General features: G+C 47.0%; 1 protein-coding gene across 3 annotated transcripts in view; it reads left to right on the forward strand.

The window, feature by feature from the left end:
* ATXN7L1 (ataxin 7 like 1) overlaps positions 1-22,068 on the forward strand; it is a 243,254-nt gene that overhangs the window by 83,437 nt on the left and 137,749 nt on the right. For all 3 annotated transcript variants that reach the window (XM_080665901.1, XM_080665902.1, XM_080665905.1), the window contains exon 3: positions 1,463-1,567. In XM_080665901.1, coding sequence (XP_080522027.1) covers positions 1,463-1,567 — 105 coding nt within the window. The remainder of the gene's footprint in view (positions 1-1,462; positions 1,568-22,068) is intronic.

The raw sequence follows: 22,068 nt of genomic DNA on the forward strand, positions 1-22,068 counted from the left end.
AAATAAATGGAACAACAGCAAGTCAATGTTTCTCTCTCTCTTCCCCCCACTCCTTTTCTCTCTAAAGTCAATAAATTTAAAAAAAAAAAAGAAAAGAAAGAAACCATGCACCCTTTAGCAGTCACTCCCCAATTACCTCCAAGCCCCCTTACCCAAGACCAACACTAATCTAATTTTTGTCTCTGTAGCTTTGCCTATTCTGGACGTTTCCTATAAATGGAATCATTCAATATGTGGCCCTTGGTGTCTGCCTCCTTTCACTTAGCCTAATGTTTTCAAGGCTCACCCATGTTGTAGCAGGTATCAGTACTTTATTCCTTTTCATGGCTGAATAGCACTCCATTGTCTGGTTATGCCAGATTTTGTTTATCCTTTCACCAATTGGTGAATATCTGGGTTGTTTCCACTTTTGGCTGTTACAAATAATGCTGCTGTGAACATGCCTGTACACATTTTTGTATGGACACATGCGTTCATGTCTCTTAGGCCATGTAACTATATGTCTGATCCAGTCATCTTTTGTTGGTTTGTTTAAAACCCTTCTGTAAGTTCCCATTGTTCTTAAAATCAGGTTCAAAATCCTTACCTCGATCTACAAGGCATATTACCTCTGCTGGGCTCTCCCCTTGTTCTTCTGTCCCAACTGAGAGGGTCCTCCAACACAGAGGCCCTCCTTCCCTGGCAGGCCTGGCACTTTCCGCTCCCTCCCCTGGCTCTGTGTTTATCTACCCCCACCACCACCACCACCCTAATGCCAGCGGAAATAGCTCCTCCCAGGGAAGTCTCCTCAGAGCATCCCATGAGGTTAGGTCCACGTGCTGTGATGGACCCTGCACCTCTCCACAGCACGTGCCACAGTTACGACCACACAATGACCTGTGCGGTTATCTACCTAATGTTTCTCTCTGCTCGCTGTGAGCGCCAGGGGAGCAGGGCCCTCGCTCTTGCTCACCGGTCATCCCCGGCACCTAGCATGGTGCCTGGAGCACGTGGACACTTGCTAAACGTTAGTCAGATGAATAATGCAAGCCTCTTGTTTTGAGGCTTCTTTCACCTTGGGGTCCCCCCAGACGCTCTTTCCCCCTCACCTGAGAGACCTCTGCTTAAGTCAGAATGGGTTTGGGGGACCCCCTCCTAAAATAACGTGTGCCTCCTTGGGTCCCAGCTCACATGGCTCTCTCGGGACAGGCTCGGGCCCCATCACATGGGACTCAGGGAGCCCGGCCACCACCGGCTACCCCAGCAGCAGCAGCCAGCCATTTCCAAGGGTGAAAGAGGAGGGATTCTCTGAGGCAGGCGCTTCTCTGAGCGTTGGGGAGCTGCATTATGACTAACCACGTTCCCTCTAGTGAAGATTATTGCCTTTCTGGGTGTCTCTTTGAAAAACTGTCCTTGCGGAAGCTCTACACCTTCTGAGACTTAATTGCTTTTTCAAAAACACCTGTTTTCATTTCCCCCACAGATATGCACTTATTTGGCCATTACCCAGCACATGACGACTTCTATCTCGTAGTGTGCAGTGCCTGTAATCAGGTCGTCAAGCCACAGGTTTTCCAGTCGCACTGCGGTAAGTGGACTCCTGCCGCCTCGCGGAGCTGCGCCGCCCATGGGCCCCCAGACGGGGTCTGGCCCTCTGTCTGTCTTAGCCCAGGCCTGTGGGCACATCCTTCCTGGGCTCAGCCTCTGCTCACAGGGTAACTCTTTTAGGATCTGTAGTCCTGCTGCTGAAACGCTCAGTCCTGTCAGAGCCAATGAGAGAAAACCTGCAACTTGTTTAGGTGGATGGGACTAGACTAGACTGAAACCATCCACCCGCCCAGCCTTCCGCAGCCTCTGCAGGTGACAAAGGGAGGGGAGAGCGGTGGCTTGCGGAGTCACTCCTGCAGCCTGACATTTTGTTCCCCTGAAAGAGAGGGCCAGGCGGGGTCTCCGGCTGTACACCAAGGAGGCCTGGGAGTCAGGAGCCAGTCCCTCTGGGCCATTGGGTGCTGCCCTGAGGCTTGCCTATAAAGCTTCAGGCTCAGCTTCTCCTTTTCCAGGAATCCTCCGTGTAAAAAAAAAATGCAGGTGTTTGGGAATCCGCTTTCCCTCTGAATTTTTATATCCTTGGTGTAGTAAATTGCCTTCATCTCGTCACCAGCAAACGCGGGACTTCCTGTCATTGCGGGCGCCATGAACATACAACAGATAAAGTCCACCCTGCCGCTCCCCTCAGGAACGAATAAATAGCTGTTGACCTGAGATGGGAAGTTACTTAACCTCTCTGGGTGGAAGTTCCCATATCTTTTTAAAGGGGGCATTGAACCAGATGATTTCCAACACTGTAATATGCTGTCAGTTCCAGAACAGTATGTCCCAATCTTTTTATTTAAGCCATACTCCTTTTTGATGAACATAAAATCTAAGTGCCCTCCTTCACTGTTAAATGTCAAAGCACATTAAATATGGTGTCTTAAATAAATCAAAGCAATTATAATATTACTAGAGGCCTGGTGCATGGATTCATGCACCCATAGGGTGCCTCAGCCTGGCCTGCGGGGATCAGGCTGAAACCAGCTCTCTGACATCCCCCTAGGGGTCCCGGGTAGCAAGAGGGCACAGGCCAGGCCAATGGACCCCACCAGTGCACACACCAGGCCTCTAGTATGCATATAAGATCTTTGGTTAATCTCTTTCCACCCTCCCCGCTCCCCACTTCCCTCTGAGATTCATCAGTCTGTTCCATGTTTCCATGCCGTGGTTTCCACTCCTGCATTGAGCGTCTGCCCCCTGGTGGTCAGTGCATGTCATAGCAACTGTTCAGACGGTCTTAGGCTTTTATATATATAGATTATAATTTTGCAAACTACATGTTATCCCTTTCTCACACTCGGAATTTCTCATTTCCCCTTGCCCCTTCAGTTATCACTATTGTGTAATAATAGGTATAACATAAGGGGAGTTGAGCTTATCTAAGCTCTTCTGTAAATGTATTTGGAACAATGGAATACAGTTGACCCTTGAACAACACAGGTTTGAACTGTGCGGGTCCACATATAAGCAGGTTTTTCCATAACTATGCAGTCGGCGCTCCATACAGGTTTCAAATCCGTGGATTCAACCCACTGCCAGTTGAAAACAGTACATATTTTCAGTCCATGGTTGGGAATCCATGGATGTGGAAGGCCAACTATATCCATTGTTGTGCGCCATTTTATATAAGGGACGTGAGGATCTACGGAGTTTGGTATCGGCCGAGGGTCCTGGAACTAACCCTGTGGATACTGAGGGATGGCTGTAGTTTTTATGTATCCTAATATCATTTATGAATATGTAGATATGTGATATGTACATATCTAGATACATCAAATTTTATCTGTGTATATACTGTAGGTGTGCTAGTATTTTGTGTTCAGAATATACAGAAAGAAAATCCAAGCTTTAGGGGCACTTTCCAGCACTTGCTGACCTGCACAGGCAGAGAAGGCCCTAAAAGTGTTTACAGAGAGCTCTGTTTAGAGGCCGTCTCCTGCCCCTCCCTGCAGCCAGCCCTGTGACCTTACTGTCTCAAGGCTTTGGTTTTTCTAGTCTCTTCCATAAGGATTGGCTTTGTGAGTGCTTCTAGCTCTAACCTTGTCGCACCTGGCAGAATCAGCGTGAGAGGAACAAGTCGTGTGCCCAGCACGAGCTGACCTTCTTGTTCAGTGCCGTGTAGCAAATGACCCCTCCCTTATGCCGGAATAGAGAAAAGATCCAACCTCTCCAAAGGGACTGCTACGAAGTGAGGTGGCCGATGGGGTCGAGAGCAGAGCAGGGGAGAGAAGAGCCCAGACTAGCTGGGTGGTGAATGACTATGGAAGCTCTGTGGCCAATTGCTTCTGTGTGTCCAGCAGATGCAGAGGCCAGATCACCCTGAATGGGGTCGTCATGCATTCATTCACAGGGATGTGCTGCTGTTCTGGGCACTGGGATACAGCAGCAAGCAAGACAGACAGAAATCCCGTAAGCCCTTAAAACCTTCACTGGGATCTTAATTCACGGACAGAGACTTTAATGAAAGAAACGTGAAAGGGACCCAGAACTCCACTGTGCCCTGCAGAATTCTGCTCAAGGCCAGGCCCCACCTAACCCGTGAAGGAGGCCTCTAGGGCTTGGCTCTGCTGATTCATGTGCCTTCCTCTATCCTAGGCCTTTTAAGACAAGAGCCAAGTCTTGCTTAGGGGGAGAACCAAGTGTTTTGTGGCATCTGCTTTGAGCAGTGGCTGTAAATTAGTTTGGGGGTTTGAGTTACTGATCTCATCACCCAAAGCCCAGTCTCTGTTGAGCTTCCTGCTGAACCAGCTGACAAGCAGCAATGAGGACACCTCATCTTCCAGGGGTGTGTCCTGTCGATTCACAGACCATATTTATCAAGGCCAGGAGAAGGCAAGGCAGAGCTCAGAACCATGGCAACTCTCCGGAGATAGTGAGGATTTCTTTGTTTCCCTAAGAATTCCTCTTATACTTTCATGGCATTTCTCTTTTTTTTTTGGTGTTTTATCCCTAATCTTACTATTTTCAAAAGTTAAAAAGAATGTCACTGTGCTAAGTGTTAGGCACTGTGCTGAATGATATCCATATCTTTGAGCACGTAATCCTCTCAACAGCCCTGAGAAGTAAGACCAATATGATACCATGTTGAACTTGAGGAAGATAAAGCTTAGGAATGCCTTGCCCCAGGTCTCAAAGTGAGGCAGGTGTAGAGCCTGATTTTGAACACAAAATCAGGGAAGTGCATGCTTTGCCTGCTTGCTGGTCATTGTCCCTCACTGCCTTGCTGCATAGATCGCCTGTTGTCCCTGCCCTGCCCAAGCTCCAAGGCCTGACCCATTCACCTGCCAGGTAGCACCTTGTACGTAGTACAGGGCTTAAGACTTTATTTTGTTAGTTGCAGAGCTTTGTTCGAATAGAATCTCATGTGGAACTTCAGTCTATAACTATATATGCAAAGAAAGCCATTGGGGTTGAACTTGGGGTGGGTGCTTGAGCCACTCCTGACCTGGCCTACTCCTGACCTCCCTACCACCCAGACCTTCATAGAACAGCATTTGAAATTTGTTGTAGTGGAGAGAACATGGACTTTAGAGGCTAACAAAGCAATTCACATGACTCCCCCATTAACTGTGGGGACAGGTCGCCTCCTGTCTCTCCATCTTGTCTGCAAAATAAGGACTCTGTCTGCCTCATGGTGCACAATGACTGGTGTGAGGCACCTTCCTGCAGATATACCCAGAGCATGGCTTCATTTCCTCCCCACTTCTCCCCTTGGCATTCCTCCCTCCCTGTGTCCCCCTGGATTGGATTTACACCTCTCAGTACCCATAGAACTCCTTTCTCCTATGCCACTTCCCACCTTCTGCCACGCACTGCAGTTATCTACGGACTCTCTCGAACATTTACCAACTTCTAGGATTCTTTCAGGATAAGGGGTGGTCCTTTTCAACTCTGTATTCCCAGCACCCAGAATCATTCCTGCCGTGGCCCTGGGAAGCAGAGCTGCCATGTAGCGGGAGGGACACTGCCCAGGGGCCAATACATCTGGGACCAAATCCCAACTCAGCCTCTGCACAGCCCTGAGACCCTTGACTTGTGACTTGTAAAATGACAGGGGCTGGACTGTGTGCTCTTTTAGAAACTTGCTCAATGTCAGCACCTGTGATTCGGCCCTTGGATTTTGAGGATCATGGCATACACAGAGAGATGGGCACCTGGCAGCATTCCGATCTTGGTCTCCTGTTTGTTTAAGTTTGTTTATTTCTTTATTTATTTTTATTTTGAGAGAGAGAGAAACATAGATTTGTTGTTCCACTTATTTTTGCATTCATTGGTTGATTCTTGTCTGTGCCCCGACCGGAGATTGACCCGAAACCTTAGCATATGGGGACAATGCTGTAACCAACTGAGCTACCTGGCCAGGACCTACTTGTTTAAGAGTGTGTGTGTGTGTGTGAGTGTGTGTGTGTGAGTGTGAGTGTGTGTGAGTGTGTGTGTGTGAGTGTGTGTGAGTGTGAGAGAGTGTGTGTGTGAGTGTGTGTGTGAGTGTGTGCATGTGAGTGTGTATGAGTGTGTGCGTGAGTGTGTGTGTGTGAGTCTGTGTGTGTGTGAGTGTGTGTGTGAGTGTGTGTGAGTGTCTGCATGAGTGTGTGTGTGAGAGTGTGTCTGTGAGAGAGTCTGTGTGTGTGTGAGTGTGTGTGTGAGTCTGTGTGTGTGTGTGTGTGTGTGTGTGTGTGTGTGTTTTGGCCATTGGTTATGGGGACTTTGGAAGTCAGTGGTAATGTGAAAAAGCCATAGTAGAAAAATCATGAATTTCGGAGTCAAACAGACCCAAGTTAGACTCTCGACTTACATTTACTAGCCGTGTGAGCATGGGTTAACGTACATGACCTTTCTGAGCCTTGTTTTCCTCCGAAATGAAAGCCATCGTTTCTTGCCTTGCGGAGCTACAGAAGGAAGGGAGACAGAGTAGTTTCCTGGCACATGGTAAGAAAATAAAGAAATGGTAGCTATTATTGTCAATAAAGTGTGGCTATTTTTTATTAAGTTGAATGTTCCTTATGAAAAATGGGAAAACCAATTCAGTCAAGTGCTTCCTGTCTTCGTTTCTTGCCCCATCTCAGGGGATGTGCACGCTGAGGTCAGCCTACAAACTGTGGCTTGTGATTCATCTTCTGCTTCCCACACTCTTGGAGGCAAGAATTGTCGGCCTGAAGATAATCACATTGCCAAGAGTCCAGAGGATCTGGCTTTCTAAATATGGTTTACGTTCACATTAGGCCCCAATATCAGCTCCTTAGGAAATGTTTTGTAGCTCCCAGGATCTCTCTCATGTTCCTACTGTGGTCCATCTGGCCTTGGCCACCTTGCCATCGGGCTCACGTGAAGCCCCCTCCCAGGACTGGCCACATTCCTTCTGCTCCTGACTTGTGCCCCAACCCGGAGTCCCAGACATAAAAAGTTTGGGAGACCCTCTGCTTGGCATGGTGTGGAAATCCTCTAGGAGCCTTCTGTGCACCCCCCACCTGTGTTGGCCTCTTGGGTCTGTAAAAGGGCCCTTTGGGTGCTTTGTAAATATCTTCCCAGGACTTGAAGGGATTGCTTTGTTTCTAAAGCCCCTTCAGTATGTTGATGAGGCTATGTAGGGACGGCTGAAGAAGGGGGCAACAGGAACAAAAAGCCTAGCCTTGGGAGCCCTGACCCCACTCCGAAGGCATCCCTGTCCCAGCTGTGGCTGAAGAACTGACATGATGTGAGAGCCTCGTGGTTGGGAATAGCCTCTCTGGGGTCCATCTGCTTAGATTCAAGGTCCGGCTCTACCATTTATTAGCAGGTTACTTTGCCTCTCTATGCTTCAGTTGTCTGATTCTTAAAATGGGAGAGTAGTTTACCCCATAAGGTCATGATGACTAAAGGAACTCACAAATGGAAAATAGCACAGCAGTGAAACAAAGTTTGCTTTAAAAATAAAGTTAAGCTATCGTTAACCAGTTGACCATTAACTGTTGCAGAGATTTTTAATGAATCCAAAGGGTTTTCCCTTGTGATTGCTGCATTGGGAGAGTGCCTGGTGTGATGCTCCCTTGTGTGTTAGTGCTGTGGTGGGTCCCACCTCAGTCCAGAAGTAGTGTTGTGATTTCTTCCAAAAAGAATCCTGTGTGTGTGGTGTGTGTACATGCAAGTGTATGCATGTGTGTGTGTGTGTGTGTGTGTGTGTAGGGAGTTCTGTCTGTATGCACAGGCACATAGATAAGCTTAAACAAGGTGCCTGCAATGGAAAAAAATACTTTATTCTTTTTAATAGTAACATTTTTAATCAACTTGGGATATTATAATTAAAGAGAAAAATAGTAGGTGAACCCCAGTTATAATTTTGTAATTGGGTTGAACATTGGTGAAGTTATATGATTTGCCTAAATGAGAAGAGTATGATTTTTTCTGTTTTTATCACATAACATAATTACATAATGAACTCCTCTAAAGCAGGGTTTCTCAACAGCAGCACTGTTAACATTGGGGGCTGGGTAATCCTCTCTATGGGGCCATCCTGTGCACTGTGGGATATTGAACAGCTTCTCGGGCCTCCATCCCCGGCACGACAAACAAAGCTGTCTCCAGGCTTTGCCAGTGTCCCCTTAACCACCACTGCTATAAAATAGAACATCCCCATTTGTCCGATCATATTCTGTGCTTTTCTATACTTACATTTTCCTCCAAGTTAAAATGTGTGCATGTGCACTTGTACACTAAGCTCAGAAATAACTTCTCTGGAATCACATGGCAACATATAGAAAGTTTACTATTTCAGCTTCCACAGGGCTGGTGATCATCAAGATAACTTCCTCATCACAGTCACATACAAAGCATCAAACAGTGAGTGTGTGTGTGTGAGTCACACACACACACTCACAGAAGCCCATAAGTTTCAGTCCTTCCTACCTCCAAGTCAAAAAAAGAAAAGAAAGAGAAATAACACATCCATACACACAGCTCCTTCAGAATTTTCAGCCACACCTGGTGCTTGCCCTCTGAGCAGAGAAACATACAGCCCCGCACCCCATCCATCAGACAGAGATAATCCTTGCATGTCATGCTAATGAAAAAAAAATGTATTAGAACCAAAGAATCTAGATGTCATTTAATCGACAAGAGGATTAATTTTTCCCTCTTTCTCAGAGAGGGCTTTTATTCCCTTTTCTGATTATATTTTTGAATGCCCTTCAAGTAGCTGTTTTGCATGTTGATGGTGATGCAGTAGAATTTAATGAACTGTGAGCTAAAGCAGAGAGGCTGAGCTGCAAAATAAATGAGTGACAGCGACTTGCTCGTGAAGGCTGGCACCTCCATTCCTACCGTGCACATCCAGATGCTGATATCGGTTGGGTACCGAGAGCAGCCTAGCCCAGCAGTGCTACACATGGGAGGCTCATTAATGAGGTCCCAGGGTTTCCTGCAATTGTTCTTGTTATTTTGTCTGCCTCCAGGTGACCTCTAGTTGAGGAAGAAGCAAACCATTTGTGCTTCTGAGCCCTAGAGAAAGTCAGTCCCTCCCAATGTCAGCACCCCTTGGCTTCCCGGGACCATCGCGGGCTAATTAGCCTGCAGAACTTTTTGCCTGAAGATGCCAATTGACACAGTGCAGGGTTTGGGTTTTTTGGTCAATTCAGATGAATTTTCTTGTTGGCATTAAATTTCTGTTCTTGTTGTTCGTTGTCTGTTATGAGACTCGATTGCACCAGAGAAGTATAAAATGATGAAAGGAAATTGGTCTCATCAAACATATTCCTTTTCAAATCTGACAGTATTAATTAATAAGACTTGGCAAGAGCATGTAAATCTATGCAAACTTTATTTTGTTAGTAGTTTTTTTTTTTCTTTTTCACTTTAATTTGATGAATATATCTCCAGTCTAGAATTAACTGCTGGATTGATATGTCTTTGGGGCTTCTTATGATCAGAAACAATATCTGTTGTTGTTGTTATTGTTTTAATGTTTTTATTGACTTCAGCGAGAGGAAGGGAGACAGAGAAAGAGATAGAAACATCAATGATGAGAGAGAATCATTGATCAGCTGCCTCCTGCACGCCCCCTACTGGGGATTGAGCCTGAAACCCAGGCATGTGCCCTGACTGACCAGGAATGGAACCACAACCACTGAGTCACACCAGCTGGGCTGTTGTTTTTTATTTCATCTTTCCACTGTCCCTCTTAAAGTGCAGGTCAAGTAATAGTTCCTAAAGAAATCCTTGTAATAGTTCCTAAGGAAAGAAATGGTAGACTGACTGATTAGCACAAGGTTAGACCTTAAATCAAGCATTACAACAAAGAGCATCTACAACGAAATAGGACCACATTTTTTGCACTTTATATTTTGAACTTGCTACTACTCAAATTAGAGTTAATGCTGGGTCTAGAACATAGCGGGTCAACATGTTCTCAAATCCTGGCTTTTCTTTTTACTCTGTGAATGGAAGACAAAAACAACAATAAAGCTAATAAACTTATTGAGCCCTTATATGTGCTAAGCTCTTTATGTGTTATTTAATCCCATGGCCACCCTAAGGTGCTATGGTCTTGTTATCCTGATCTCCCACCCAAGGGAAGGGATACTCAAGGGATTTAAGAAATTTGCTTAAGGTCGGGCAGAACCAGGATTCCCATCTCTGTCTGACTCCAGATCACTTTAACCACTATCCTGGTTGAATGTTTTTGGATCTGCAACCCCTTAACTAATCTTTAATACAGAAAAGTCGTTTTTGTTTCCTGGGGGATGCTGGAGACTAAGTGACAGGTGCCTGGGGGCAGCAGAGCTCTGGTCTCCTCCTCACCTTTGTAAGCTCTGCCACTGATCCTGTCTGCTTATTGGCATTGCTGACAGATTTGGGCACAGTTTTGAGGGAAGGAGGAAGGGAAGAATAAACCGGTTATAGTGAATGTGTTTAGAACCTTAGCCACAGCATTTTAATACACCTTTAAATATCAAAAGGTAAAAAGAAGAAAGCTTGTAGAAGAGGTGGAGTGGGCACCACCATCAGGTCTGCCTCTCATTTCTTGTTTATCTCCAACAAATGAGCAGACAGTGAGACCCACAAATTTAGAGGTGATTTTCTCTAAATTCAGCAAAATTCCCTCTTTTTACATGTTTCTGTGAATTAAGTAGAAATGTTATAAATAACCGATATAGTGATGCCTCTCAAAGTTGGAGATAGATTAATAGGATCTTCGTAATCTTAGGATTATTGAATTCATCTTTAATTGAAAATGAACTTCTGCGTATAATCTTACCAAAGCTTATCTTGAAGGCTGAATGTCTTAGATTACCTTCTGCAGGTCACAGGTTTTGATTTACTCATTTATTCAAAATATGTTTATTGAGCACCTACTCTATACCAGGCATTGTTCTAGAACTACAGATACAGTGGTGGACAAGACAGGTAAGGGGTGACTTTCTTGAAACCTACTGTCTGATGGGTTAAATAACGTAAACAAAAATGCCCTTGAGCCCTATGCAGAGCTGGCACAATAGTGTCCCAGCAGAGAGCCCAGCAGCGAGGTGTGTGTGAGCTTAGGGAGGTGAGTAGGGAACACAACTGCAGAGCCCTCTAGGCCAGAGTCCGGAGTTTGGGTCTTTTTCTGGGTGTGTTGAGAAGACACTGGAGGGTACTGAGTGAGGGAAAGACATCATCTGGTTTATATTTTTAAAAGATCACTCTACTTGCTTGGAGCCGGGAGACTTCGTAAGGACCAATGCATAACCAGGCAGATGAGAAAAGGAAAAACTTGAGATCCATTTTGGAAATGTAGCTGATGGATTTTGCTGATGGATTGCACTGGGGAAAGGAGGAGTCGACGTTTAGACTTAGTTAGAAGGAACAGCAGCCAGTGGTCTGGCAGGTAAAGCAGCCAAGGACAACAACCGAGAAGCTAAGGGAGAAACTGTTTCAGAATCACAGTCAAATGCCAGGAGGTTGAGTGAGAGGAGAAAAGAGAAGAGATTACTAGATTTGCCACCAAAGGTTGTTGTTGACCTTGACAATAACCCTTTCAGTTGCATCTTGGGATTTTTTTCCAAGTGCAGGTGACTGCACTTTCATGTCACCAATAGACCTATTTTTAGGCTAGCAGCACCTTAAGTGTTTTTCTGCTTGTCTGCTGAGCTCAGCTGCCACCCGACCCACTTGCAGCTGGTCCTGCTGCCCCGTATCTCTGGGTCCTATGGCACCCATCCCTGCGCAGCCGTCTCCTGTGAACACTGGACGCTGAGCTCCTGAGGACTGGAACTGGGCCTTTTGCGTCCCAGCATGAAGTACATTTCCTGACATGGAAGACAGACAGGTGGAAGGAAGGACTCCTGAAATCCCAATTCAGATGCTCTTGGCCTCCTCCACTTCACCAACTGAGCATATATAAGGGCTATTGCAATGCTTGTTTGCTTATCCATCCCATCACACACACACACACACATACATGCACGCACACGCACGTACATGCACATGCATACACGCGCACACGCACATACACGCACATCTGAGTAGGCATTTCAAGGAGCCAGGAGCCCTGTCATTATGCGCACCGTGATATTCTCTGAGTTAAAGGGTGCAGGATCTATAGTTGGTGTTCAATAAAAGAGAGAGGAAGCAAGCAAGGAAGGAAACTTGGCTTGCTGGTTGTGAAAAAGCCAAATGTCACATGGAGGCAAGTATGTTCACTGAGAAGACAGCACTCGTTGAGAGAAGGGCCACCTCTGTTCAGACACAGTTGGAGAGGCTGACAAGGGGAGCCGTCCTCCCCCACGGTGCTGGGTGCTGGCGAGGCTGCTGCTCTGGTCCAGGACCACAGCTGGGTCCTGGAAGCTGACACTGTAACCCGACCCTGGCCTCTGACTCATCACTGGCTTGTCCTCACTGTGCTGTACGGGATCCTCCGGTCCATTCCTCAGAGCTGCCTCAACCGAGGAAAATTGGGGGAACAGTCATCGCTCTATTTAAATCCGAGGAAAGAATGTTGCCAGCTCTGATGCAAAGGTCATGTTGGATCCTCCCCATCCTGAGCAGTGAGTCGAGCAGCATTTCCCAAACAGCGCTCCTTTCCCGGAGAAGTAAATCAGGGCTCTGGCAGCTCGCGTTTGGGTGGACACATGCTTGGGAAGCGCTGCAGCCAGATCCGTTCCGGAGGGAGATTCACAGCAGCCGTGAGCCTGTCACGGCTCTCAGAGGTCTTGGAGGACAAAACAAAAACACATCTCTCACGCTCTGGAGTCTCATCACTCGTAATTTATCTTAATTCACCACATGCGCTGGCAATGAAATAATGCACTTTTGTTTCTAATAATGTGGCCCCAGACACAATCCCACTCCTTCATCTGGTGCCTGAGCAGAGAATCAAAGATCTTTTCCAACCCCTGGAGAGGACACTGGCAGTGGGAAGAGCCCACTGTCTCCAGACCATGTGAAGTGTTTTCTATGAGCAGAAGGGTATTGAAGGGTGCTTCTGATTATACATGATTCACACCTCACACCCTGATGCTGGCACCCAGCTCCAGTCTGAGCTGCAACTTCGCTGTCGCAGTTTTCCTTCTGGAAGGGCCTCTGGCCTGGCAGGCGTGGCTCATGGTTGATTGTCAACCTGTGAACCAGGTCACGGTTCCATTTCTAGTCAGGGCACATGCCCAGGTTGCAGGCTCAATCCCCAGTGTGGGGTGTGCAGGAGGCAGCTGATCAATGATTCTCTCTCATCATTAATGTTTCTCTCACTCTCTTTTCCTTCCTCTCTGAAATAAATTTAAAATATATTTTAAAAAAAGAGAGAGTCTCAGGAGCATTTGCTCAAGGAGTTCATTCTAGTGCTTTGCCCAGGCCACTGGCAGTCAGTCCCCTCCAAGAGTGTCACATGTGAGGATCCGTGTGGGCTGACCGCAGGACGCTGCAGGTCTCTGAAGAAGGTCCCAAGCCTTATTGTTTCTGAAGTCAAAATGCTTGTCCCATCAATGAATATTTACTACAGCAGGGCCGCCTCCCCCGGAAAAAGGAGCTGTTAAAGTGATGTGGCCTCTTGCAATGCGTGGATTCTGGGAGATGAGGAAACGTGGTAGTTAACATTGTGTGCAGGACTCTCCCCTCCGCTCTTTCAGGGGCCAGGCACTTCTGAAAAATGAGTACAAATTGGGGGTGGCTGCATAGGAGACACAAAATGTCAGTGGGGGGAATAAAGGATGAAAGAGTAAGTAAACCATTTCACTTTGATGAATCCTACTTCACATGGAGCGAGTCATCATTTTTTTCCAGAGAAAGCAACCATAGTCTTTAGTTTACAAAACTGGAGCAACAGATGTCTAAGGTTTGGTTTCTAACTGACGCTGTTCTTTGCTTGTTTATTAGCATCATAGATGCTTTGCTTTTTTCCCCCAGGAATTATTGCTTCAAATTCCTGAGCCTTCTCCAGAGGTGCGTTTTTCTAAGACAAGTGTGGCTTCATTTGTGACGAGGCTGTGGTTTTCTGCTCGCCTCTCTGTGGCCGCCCTCCCCTGTGCATGACCCTCTCCAACAGTGCCTGTCTCCACGGGAGCGCTGCTGCGTCTGTTCCCGAGAGTGAGGTCACGTTGACGCCAGCCCAGACTGACCCCCTAACTCCATGACCTGCATTACTGTCACATCTAGGGCGTTGTCCTGACGGTGACGCCAAAAAGAAGTGAATCCAGTTGCTGGTGCATTTAAGGAGGCAGGGGTCAGAAGCAACTCTTTGTGCCATTTTCTTAGCCGCCACTAATCATATTCTTACCACTACAGACACTCACCCTAGGGTTCGGTGGCAAGGACCCTCTGCCCTCACAATAAGCCTTTGCCTCAGCTATTCTCTAAAGGAGGGTGATGCTGATGTATGTTTGCTGAGTGGGGCTGGGGCACCAGCGAGGAGGCCCGGAGGGGGTGGGTGCCCGTGAGAGCTACCCCACTCTGTGGCATGTAATGCTTGTGAGCCAGGAAACCACCAGCTGTTTTGACCACCGCGGATGCATGCCCATGGCACAGGCAGAAGAGCTGTGGTCCTCTCCTTTCTCTTTCTATTGCTCCATCTCCCCATCCCCACTCACCTGCAGAACTTGCAGACCTGCCGTCAGTGGTTTGATCAATATTACCCTGACCCTGCATTCCATCCTTTTTAGGTTGTTTTGTGTTTTCCTTCTTAATATTTGTTTTATTCTTCGCCAGCACTGGAATGATGTCGGGCTGGCAGCACAGTCCAGGGGAAGGACCATCCATCTGGTTTTGATTTTGTTGGGGAGGACTCTTCCCTCTGCACCCCTCCCCCCAGGCACTTGGGCCTCTATTTTTGTGTGTCTCCTATGCAGCGTGCCCTGATCACTTTTCAGAAGTGCGTGGCCCTGTGAATGAGCAGACAGAAGGTTCCATACACACTGTTAACGACAGTCTTTGCTTGATTCCAGGGAGCCATTAATTGTATGATGCCCTGTCAATTGAATAGCACCTTTTCCCAGGTGCCAGGAGCACTTCCAGGACAGTCTCTTTCGTCCAGCCAGCGTCAATGAGTAGAAAGAGATGGCAGAACAGGGCACTGTCTGGGAAATAAACCAATAGCAGCCTCTCGTGCTGCCTGGCTAGGTCATAATTAACCCACGCACATCCCTTCTTTTCTTCCTGGAATCAGGTACTTCATTGTCCCTTTGGTTTAGAATTTAGTTCAAAGTACAAAATAATGAAAAAAAAAAGTACAAAATAATGAAGTTATAATAGCTTGGGAGTTTCCTGTTTCTGGTGTTACCACTGATAAATGTTAACTGGATCCCATAGCAACTAGGCCACACATAGAAAAAAATACTGATGCCAAGTGGTAATTTATGTGTGTGGCTTTAGTTTTCACATGTAAACGGTGGTCAGAGGGAGCATTACTATTTTTTTATTTTTGAGTTTTAATTTAACTTTTGATGGCCACCAGAGAATATTAGTTATGTTAACCATTTTATAACTTAATGATATTTCCTTTGTGACTAGTTACCAGGTGATCAGGTTTTGGGTTGTTTGTTTGTTTTTGTAAATATTTTTATTGATTTCAGAGAGGAAGGGATCAATGATGAGAGAGAATCATTGATCAGCTGCCTCCTGCACGCCCCCTACTGGGGACCAAGCCCACAACCTGGACATGTGCCCTGACCGGGAATCGAACCGTGACCTCCTGGTTCATAGGTCAACACTCAGCCACTGAACCACGCCAGCCAGGCAGGTGATCAGTTTTTTTAATGTATCACGTGATTAGAAAATTTATAGAATCTCTCTTTTTGTGATTATTCATATAATCTAAACCATTTTGTCTGCTTGGTCTGTAATCTCTGAGAAGGGGGTGTTAAGTCTCCTGTGATGGATGTAAGTCTCTCCTGGAGCTCTAACAGCTTTTGCTTTTACAGTTTTGAGACTGCACTATTGGGTGCATATAAGTTTATGACTCATGTCTTTTTACTGGTGGAGTCTTCATCCCTATTAATGCGTTTTGCCTTAGGTCCTATTTTATCTGATTAACATTGCTGCCCAGTTTCCTTTTGGTCAATATGTATTTGCTCTATCTCTTTCCAATCTTTTATTTTCAACTTTTCTGTGTTATTTTGTTTTAGGTGTCTCTCTTGTAAGCAGTATATAGCTGGCTTTTTAAAAAGTCCAATCTGATAGTGTCTTATAATAGGTGAGTTTTATCCATTTACATTTATTGTGATAACTTTATATGTTTGGACTTATTTTATCTTTTAATTTGTGTTTCTGTTTATCTTGCATTTTATTATGCTTCTTTGTACTCCTTTCCTGCCCTTGGTTAGATTAGCAAAGTTTTCTTAACCCTCTTTTTGTTATTTTTCCTCTGCTAGCTTGGCCACAATAGATTTTATTTTATTTCCAAATTGATCTATGTATATAAATATCTATTTATGCAGTGATTGCCATTAAGATTTTAACATGCATACTGAAAGGTATTTTTTTTCTAATAGACTACCGCTTTGCTGAATCTTTTGTCTCAAACAACACAAAGACCTTTGCATACTTTTCTTACTTAATGTCAACTGGTAATTACAACAAAGAATGAAATCCTGGCTCGAAACATTGCCATGCATTCTCAGCCTCCCACTCACAGGGGGATTAGAGGCATCCTGATTGATTTATAAAGCATGAGCTTTGTACTCATTTACTCAGTTTCATACCCTGCGGTGCTTTGGGTCGTCTCTCAAGTTCAGAGTGAGACATTCATTTCCAGCTCATAAAAATCTATCCCTCAAATTCCTGAAAGTGTTCCAAAGCAGGATTGGACAAAAGAGAAGTCGGTATCCTGGGGTCCACTGCTAGGGCCTGTTCCTGTAAATCCTGTTTCTCACGCGTAAGATTTCTACTGCGCTTCTCCCTGTTCACACCTGCTTACTTCCACCTTGACTCCCAGAGTGTAATGTGCGTGTGAAGCAGCCAGGAGTTTCTTGCTAAAATGCAGATTCTGACTTAGTGGGTCTGTGTGTCTTAACACGCTTCCAGGGGGTGTTGGTGCTTTGGATACATGGACCACACTTGGAGGAGCAAGTGCTTCGAGAATAAAATCCCGCTGGGAAAATGGGGGGCTTCAGTTCTCGGTCAGGGTTTCTTGATACTTCATAGAACAGCAGATGGGGTTCAGGATCATTTTCATTCCAAAGCCCCCTCCCTCCCCCAGAAGTGAGTGCTCATTCAACCCTCTGTGAAGTCCCTCTCCCCTCCATCCCTCTGCAGGTCAGCACAACACGGTCCAAGCCTCAGGCTTATCACTGTGTCACACAGATGTGCCTCTGTGAGTCAGTGCCCAGAGGAAGAGCCTGCCTAGGGCCCAGGGGCGGGCTTCCTGGCAATTCATGTTTCAGACAAGCTTCTAATAGAGGGACACTTTTAAATAGTAACCAGGAGAAAGATTCTCTCCTCTTAACGGGTATCCATTTATAGGACTCGGCTGTGGAAGCTCAAGGGTAGCATTAGGCTTAAGTTTAATCTTCTGTATACCGTAATTTACAGCGCTGAGTAAAGCATTGTACGTACAACTATTTCAGTCATTTGCCGTGATAAATAGCTATTGCTCTTGGCGGAACAGGAACGCCATCTCTGCTTTCCATTTATGAATATTGAATGGTCTCAGGCAGGCTTTTGCTGAAAGTTTTTAAAGGGGAAATCCCCACGGATCGCATCTCCTCCCTGGCCCGAAATGTAATTTCCCTGCCATGTGCACCAGTCAGCCCCGATCCAGATGGCAGTGCTGCCGCACACGTGTGTTGCTGGTGAAGCTCGGCGCTCTCCTGACGATTCCAAGCGCAAGTCCTGCTGAAGGCTGCAGTTTTGCATTGAATGCCTCGAGCTGTTAAGTAGGAGACTTAGCTTGTGGCAGGAAGCCACCAACAGGGACCAGGGAAATATCTTAGAGGCGATAATCTGATGCAGGAAAAATAGATGGGGTGTGATTCTGTTGGATCCCTGACAGAGAGAAGATGGTGTCAGCTAGGGAAATGGAAACTAATGGGGCCGAAGGGGGGGCAGAGAAGTGCCCAGGCTCTAAATCTCTAGGGATCCACTCTTTAGGAACGCAGAGACACACATGCCTTCCACCAATCTTTCCTTCGTTCATATGCTTTCATCCCTGCCAGCTGGAAGGAGGCTCAGGTAGCGTGACCCCCTTGTCCTAGGAAATCCCTTAGATTCAAGGGATCACCCTCATCTCAGGCTTCCAGAAATTCCTCCTCTCAGTCCCTCCCACCCCCATGGATGATATTTCTGTGCCAGAGGCACTGAAATCCTTAGCCTGGGGTTCTTTGATTTGTCTCACGTTTCCGAGGACCCACTAGGTACCACACATCGCGTTGATGGTAAGATAAGGACTGAAGGGTGAACGTGAGTCAGAATGGTGAACGAGTGAAACAGTGCACTGTTGCCTGCTTTTGCAGGCTGTGACGGAGACCGCCTTCCATGGTCACACTCCCAAACGCCACTTCTCAGCCATATCGCTAGGAGATGATTCTTTTGAAAACCGAGATGAGAGGCTTCTGTTCTCACTACCGCCTTTTGAGGGTGATCATATATCTTTAGAAATATCTACAGCATTTGCCATGCATGAAGCATTCTCACGTAGCTTGTTCATTTTGATTTCCATAACAACTCAGTAAAGTAGATGGGTGGGTGCTGGCTTCCCTGATTCGGAAGCTCAGAGAAGTTCAGTGACTTTCCTAAGGTCACACAGCTGAAAGGGGCAGAGCGGGGACTAGTATGCCAGACTCGACTCACCCAGTGTGTTTTCCATGAACAGAGACCCTGGTGGGGAAAATGCACAGCACCAACAAAATGGTGTGACCACTCTTTGAGGCCAATTTGCCTGTATGAAACTTCCAGCATTTTCAGTTTCTAATTCCAGACTTACATGCAGCAAACACATCCTCTAGCTTTCTTGTATCGCTTTCACATGGGATCAGGGCTTTCTGTAATAACTATTTGAAAAACAGTTTCACACTTTTGACTCTGAAGGAATATTATTCAATCTGCATATAGGTTATGATCTCCCCTTTCATTTCCTGACCAGAAGATTCCATCAGAACAGAAGTTAGAGTCATCTCAGCAGACACTGGAGGCAGTTGGTTGTGTTCTGCATGAGAATAGACCACTCAGCATTCTGATTAGTTGCAACTTTGGGTGATGAGAGAATTGTGCAGACCGAAAACTCCACGTATGTGTTTCACGCATGTAAACCTACTAATGAGAATGGGTTTTGGCAGAAAGCTAAACGCTGATGTTCCTGCCACCAGAGCTTAGAGTTGCTTATTAGTATTCTGAGAGCTGGAGATAGACACAGATGCAGTACAACTCGATCTTGATAACATCACTCATTCCCAGGCCTCAGATAAGTTTGTGGAACAGGAAGATGAGAGGAAGCAATCCAGAGGCAGACGTGTACATAAGTGGCTCAAGAGACCTGGCAGTTTAGAACGCCTTTGCAAGCTTGAGTGACCTCACACCTCCCTTTGTCTGTGTGTGGAATTGGCATGGTGGATATGCTTCCAGGTTATTATTAGACACTAGAGGCCCGGTGCACAAAATTCGTGCACTGGGGGAGCCGGGGGCTCAGCCCAGCCTGCACCCTCTCGCAGTCCGGGAGCCCTTGGGGGATGTTTGACTGATGGCTTAGGCCTTCTTCATAAGCTGTCAGTTGGGCATCCTTAGTGCTGTCGTGGAGGCGGGAGAGGCTTCCACCACCCTTGCTGTGCTGCCAGCTGCGAGTCCAGCTTCTTGGCTGAGCGGTGCTTCCCCTGTGGGAACGCACTGACCACCAGGGGGCAGCTCCTGTGTTGAGCATCTGCCCCCTGATGGTCAGTGCGCATCATAGCGACCAGTCATTCCGCCGATCATTCGATTTGCATATTATTATATAGGACTAGAGGCCCGTTGCACGAAGAGATTTGTGCAATAGGCCTTCCTTCCCTTGGCTTCCAGCACCAGTTTTCCTCTGGCACCCGGGACCCAGGCCTTCGCTCCAGCCAGAGTCTGCCTTCTCCGTCTTCACTACAGACTCCAGCTGGAGTCTGCCATCTTTGTCTTTGCTGCAGACTCCGGCTGGAGTGTGCCATCTTCATCTTCGCTGCAGACTCCGGAGTCTGCAGTCTTGTCTTCACTGCGGCACTCTGCTCCTGTAGATCCCTTCACCCCCGCCCTCCCTCTCATAGCAGGCGTCCTGCCCCGCCTGGCCACTCTGTGCCTGGAGCAGCTGTGCGGCCGCCATCTTTGGCCTTCTAATTTCAATACTCACTCTGATTGGCTGTGGGCATAGCAGAGGTACAGTCAATTTACATGTTTGTCTATTATTAGGTAAGATGATAAACTTGCAAATGCCTTGGCTCGTGACTTGTGCTATAAATATGCCTCACGGATACATGGAAAATCGGAATTTTGAGCTGAAATGTATAATGGGGCAGTATCATTGCCAGAGACAGGAGGTGGGGGTGGGGCCAGGTGCTTGTCTAAGGAATGAAGACAAAGAGACCATCTATGAAGCAGTCTGGGGTAACATGGTGAAACAAACAAGACCCACATTAACATTTGGACATCTGACCTGAATTTAGAAAAAATAGGGGGATTGAAGATGAGCCTCTGTCTTTCCACAGTGCAGGCTCTGCGGTCCTGCTCCAAGCACCCACTGAATTCCAGAGGGTTGGGCTTGGGCAACGAGGAAGGCCTGGGAAACCCGTGCCCACATGGGGTTCGGCTGCTGTGTATGAAGGAGGGTTATGTTAGAGGCCGCAGAGGGGTTAGGAACCAGGCGGACCCTGGAGCCAAGCTATCTGGGCATGGCTGTGGCTCTGCTCCTCACCAGCTCGGTGACCTTCAGCCAATCCTTCGATCTCTCTGTGCCTCAGTTTCCTCATCCACAACGTGACAGGAGTGTTAGGACCTGCCTCGGAGAGTGTCAGGATAAAATGAGTAGCTATGAGTTATCGCTTAGCAGAGCGCCTGGCATCTATGTGCATAAGCATAGCGAGGCACTTCTCTGGCCTTGCGAGTTCCAGCACACGGCAGAGAAGAAACATAAACTGGCTTGGCTGAGGAACGTTCACCTCCAGAGAGAGAACTGAATGTGTTGACCATGTAACACATGGTTGTTTCCCGAGAGGGGGCATGGCAGGAAAGAAGGCAGGAGGGCCACGGCTGGAGTGGTGCCCAGCCTTGGCTGGACCCCTGGCTGGTAAGCAGAGGGTAGCAGAGGCCAGACCTGTGCTCAGGTGGATCATCTTGAAACTTACCATGTGCCTCCTTCCTGCCCAAAGGGAGGTTGGAAGCTTGGGGGATTTTTTATCCACAAAAACAGATTCCAGTAACCAGTATCCTAGGACTTTGGGGTGAAGATTTTTGTCTCCTGTCTCCCAGGAGTCAGTCTTTCCCAGTCATTTACTGATACCGTATCTCTACTCTGGACTCCTGCAAAATCTTTCCGTGTTATCTGTCTGCCTCAACATGGGACAGATCCCTCTCATCTGGAGCCCATGCGCGATGCCTGCCATCTCGCCTCCCAGCAGTGTGTGGGCAGGTCTGCTCCCTCCGCACCATCTTCAGAAGGACTGGATTTCAGGCTTACAGAGCAGGTGTCTTAAACCCACTGGTGAAAGCAGACAGCAATCATGTGCTGGTTGGTGTTTGCCAAAATGTGGCCTTAAAACAGGATGAAGTGATGGCTCCTGGCATGAAACCTGGTTCCCCCTGGGCGTACACCCATCCTGAACAGCTCCTTTAAAACCAGAAGCAATTTGTCATCTTTTGATTCTCTTCCAGCACTGTCCCTGTCACAGGTAGATAAATGAGGCGGCATACGGGTGTCCAAATGCCAGATCATCTAATCCCAGCGGTTTCCCGAGGAGCCGTCACTCCGCGAGGATAGGGAGCACAGTGGGGCGGTCCCTGGCGTCGGGACGGTGACTATAAGCAGATACTTTCATCACATGTCCCATTTATATGCATGAAATGCTTTCAAAGAATCTCCCAGCCCCCAGTGTGCCATTAATAGGTGTGTTTCTC

The sequence above is a fragment of the Plecotus auritus genome, assembly GCF_963455305.1.
Source record: "Plecotus auritus genome assembly, chromosome: 4".
Taxonomy (NCBI): domain Eukaryota; kingdom Metazoa; phylum Chordata; class Mammalia; order Chiroptera; family Vespertilionidae; genus Plecotus; species Plecotus auritus.